The sequence below is a fragment of the Mus musculus genome, chromosome 9 (assembly GCF_000001635.26).
Source record: "Mus musculus strain C57BL/6J chromosome 9, GRCm38.p6 C57BL/6J".
Taxonomy (NCBI): Eukaryota; Metazoa; Chordata; class Mammalia; order Rodentia; family Muridae; genus Mus; species Mus musculus.
The window spans coordinates 39,257,720-39,259,511 of NC_000075.6; the positions used below are offsets into that span (position 1 = coordinate 39,257,720).

At 36.7% G+C, this 1,792-nt stretch overlaps 1 protein-coding gene across 1 annotated transcript; it reads right to left on the reverse strand.

Moving 5' to 3' along the window:
• Olfr945 (olfactory receptor 945) lies at positions 1 to 960 on the reverse strand. Its single transcript, NM_146506.1, has one exon. It carries the CDS (start codon positions 958 to 960, stop codon positions 1 to 3), a length of 960 nt encoding a protein of 319 aa, NP_666717.1.
• Between the last annotated feature and the right edge of the window lie 832 nt (positions 961 to 1,792).

Genomic DNA, 1,792 nt, shown 5'->3' on the forward strand with positions numbered 1-1,792 from the left:
TTATGTGACTTCTGACCACATGAAATTCTTTCTTTCAAGTATTTTCTTCAGTGCAACTGTAACATCCTTATTCCTTAGGCTGTAGATCAAGGGGTTCAGCATGGGTACAACAGTAGTGTAAAACACAGAGGACACTTTCCCTTGGTCCATCGAATTCACTCGTGATGGTTGTAAGTACATGAATGCAGCAGAACCATAGAAAATGGCAACAGCAGAGATGTGTGAACTGCAGGTGCTGAAGGCTTTGGACCTGCCCTCCCTGGAGCGAATGTGGAAGATGCTTGCAATAATGAAGATGTAGGAAGTAATAATGATCAATGTTGGAGCAAAGATATTCAGTGTACCAAAAAATAAAATCAACATTTCATCGATATAGGTATTAGAGCATGCAAGCTTCAAGAGGGGAAGAATATCACAGAAATAGTGGTTGATCACATCTAATTTGCAAAACTGAATCCTTGTCAGGACCCCTGTGTGAACTGATGCACAGAACACAGCATAAATATACACTCCTGAAATCAAGGAACTGTAAACCTGATAGGACATGACTACAGTGTAAAGTAAAGGGTTACAGATGGCAACATAGCGGTCATATGCCATTGCAGCTAATGTGTAGCACTCTGCAGCCCCAAAAATGATGAAGAAGTAGAGCTGAGCCATGCATCCAAGGTAGGAGATGATGTTCTTCTCCGTCAGAAAGCTCACCAGCATTTTAGGGGTAACAACTGTGGACTGACAGAAGTCAATGAAGGAGAGACTGCTGAGGAAAAAGTACATGGCTGTGTGCAGGTGGGAACTGATCCCAATCAGTGTGATCATGCCCAGGTTCCCTACCACAGTGATTAGATATATTCCTGTGAAGAGCAGGAAGAGTGGCAGCTGGAGTTCTGGCTCCTCTGAGAGCCCAGCCAAGAAGAATTCAGACACTGTGCAGTTGTTTCCTGATGTCATGTCCTCCATTCTGATCCTGAAGGAGTGAAAGTATAGTAAAACTGTTAGGGTGAATTTTTTATTCTTTCTCACATATGTACATAAAGTACCTATATAAATTATCTGCCATAGGACTCCTTTGCCCTGTATATAATAGCTTTAACTGTATCATCTTTGATAAATAAAATATTTATTACTATTATTTTTAAACATATATTTAAAAATTAAGAATGAATTTCATAAAAAACACTATCACTATATTTACAGCTTTCAAAAATGTTGTGATTTCAAAGCAATGTATCTAAATTGGATAAAAAGTGGGTATTAGTGCAAAACCATGACTGTCTGTGTTGAGGAAGCAAGCCTTTCCTAAAAAACAGTGAATAATTTATCCAGAATCTTATTTTACTAAGAGACCTCCAGGATTCTTCTTTTTAAACATTCCCATTTTACTAATTCTTTAGATACACAAATTCTTTAAATATTCAAATGTGTAATTTGGATTTTAGGTAGTGGACACCTGGTGCTACTAGGATGAGGATTCTGTCTTGGGAAACAGTTCTTGAGAGGTACAGAGTCTTCAGCAGTGGTTACATAGTGAGTACTTAAAGACAAAGTACTCATATTCACTCCCGTTATTTATCAATAATGCTGTTAGCTAATACAGTATATATTTATTATTTTTATTGGATATTTCTTTACATTTCTAATGTTATTCTCTTTCTCCTTTTCCTTTTCATAATGACGATCATATAGCAGAAAATACTCCAAGTAATTGGTATCATTGTAGTGCTTATGTACACATAAATATTATTTAAAAGTATTTGAAAGAGTAAACAAGTCCAACACTTATCAATGTTTA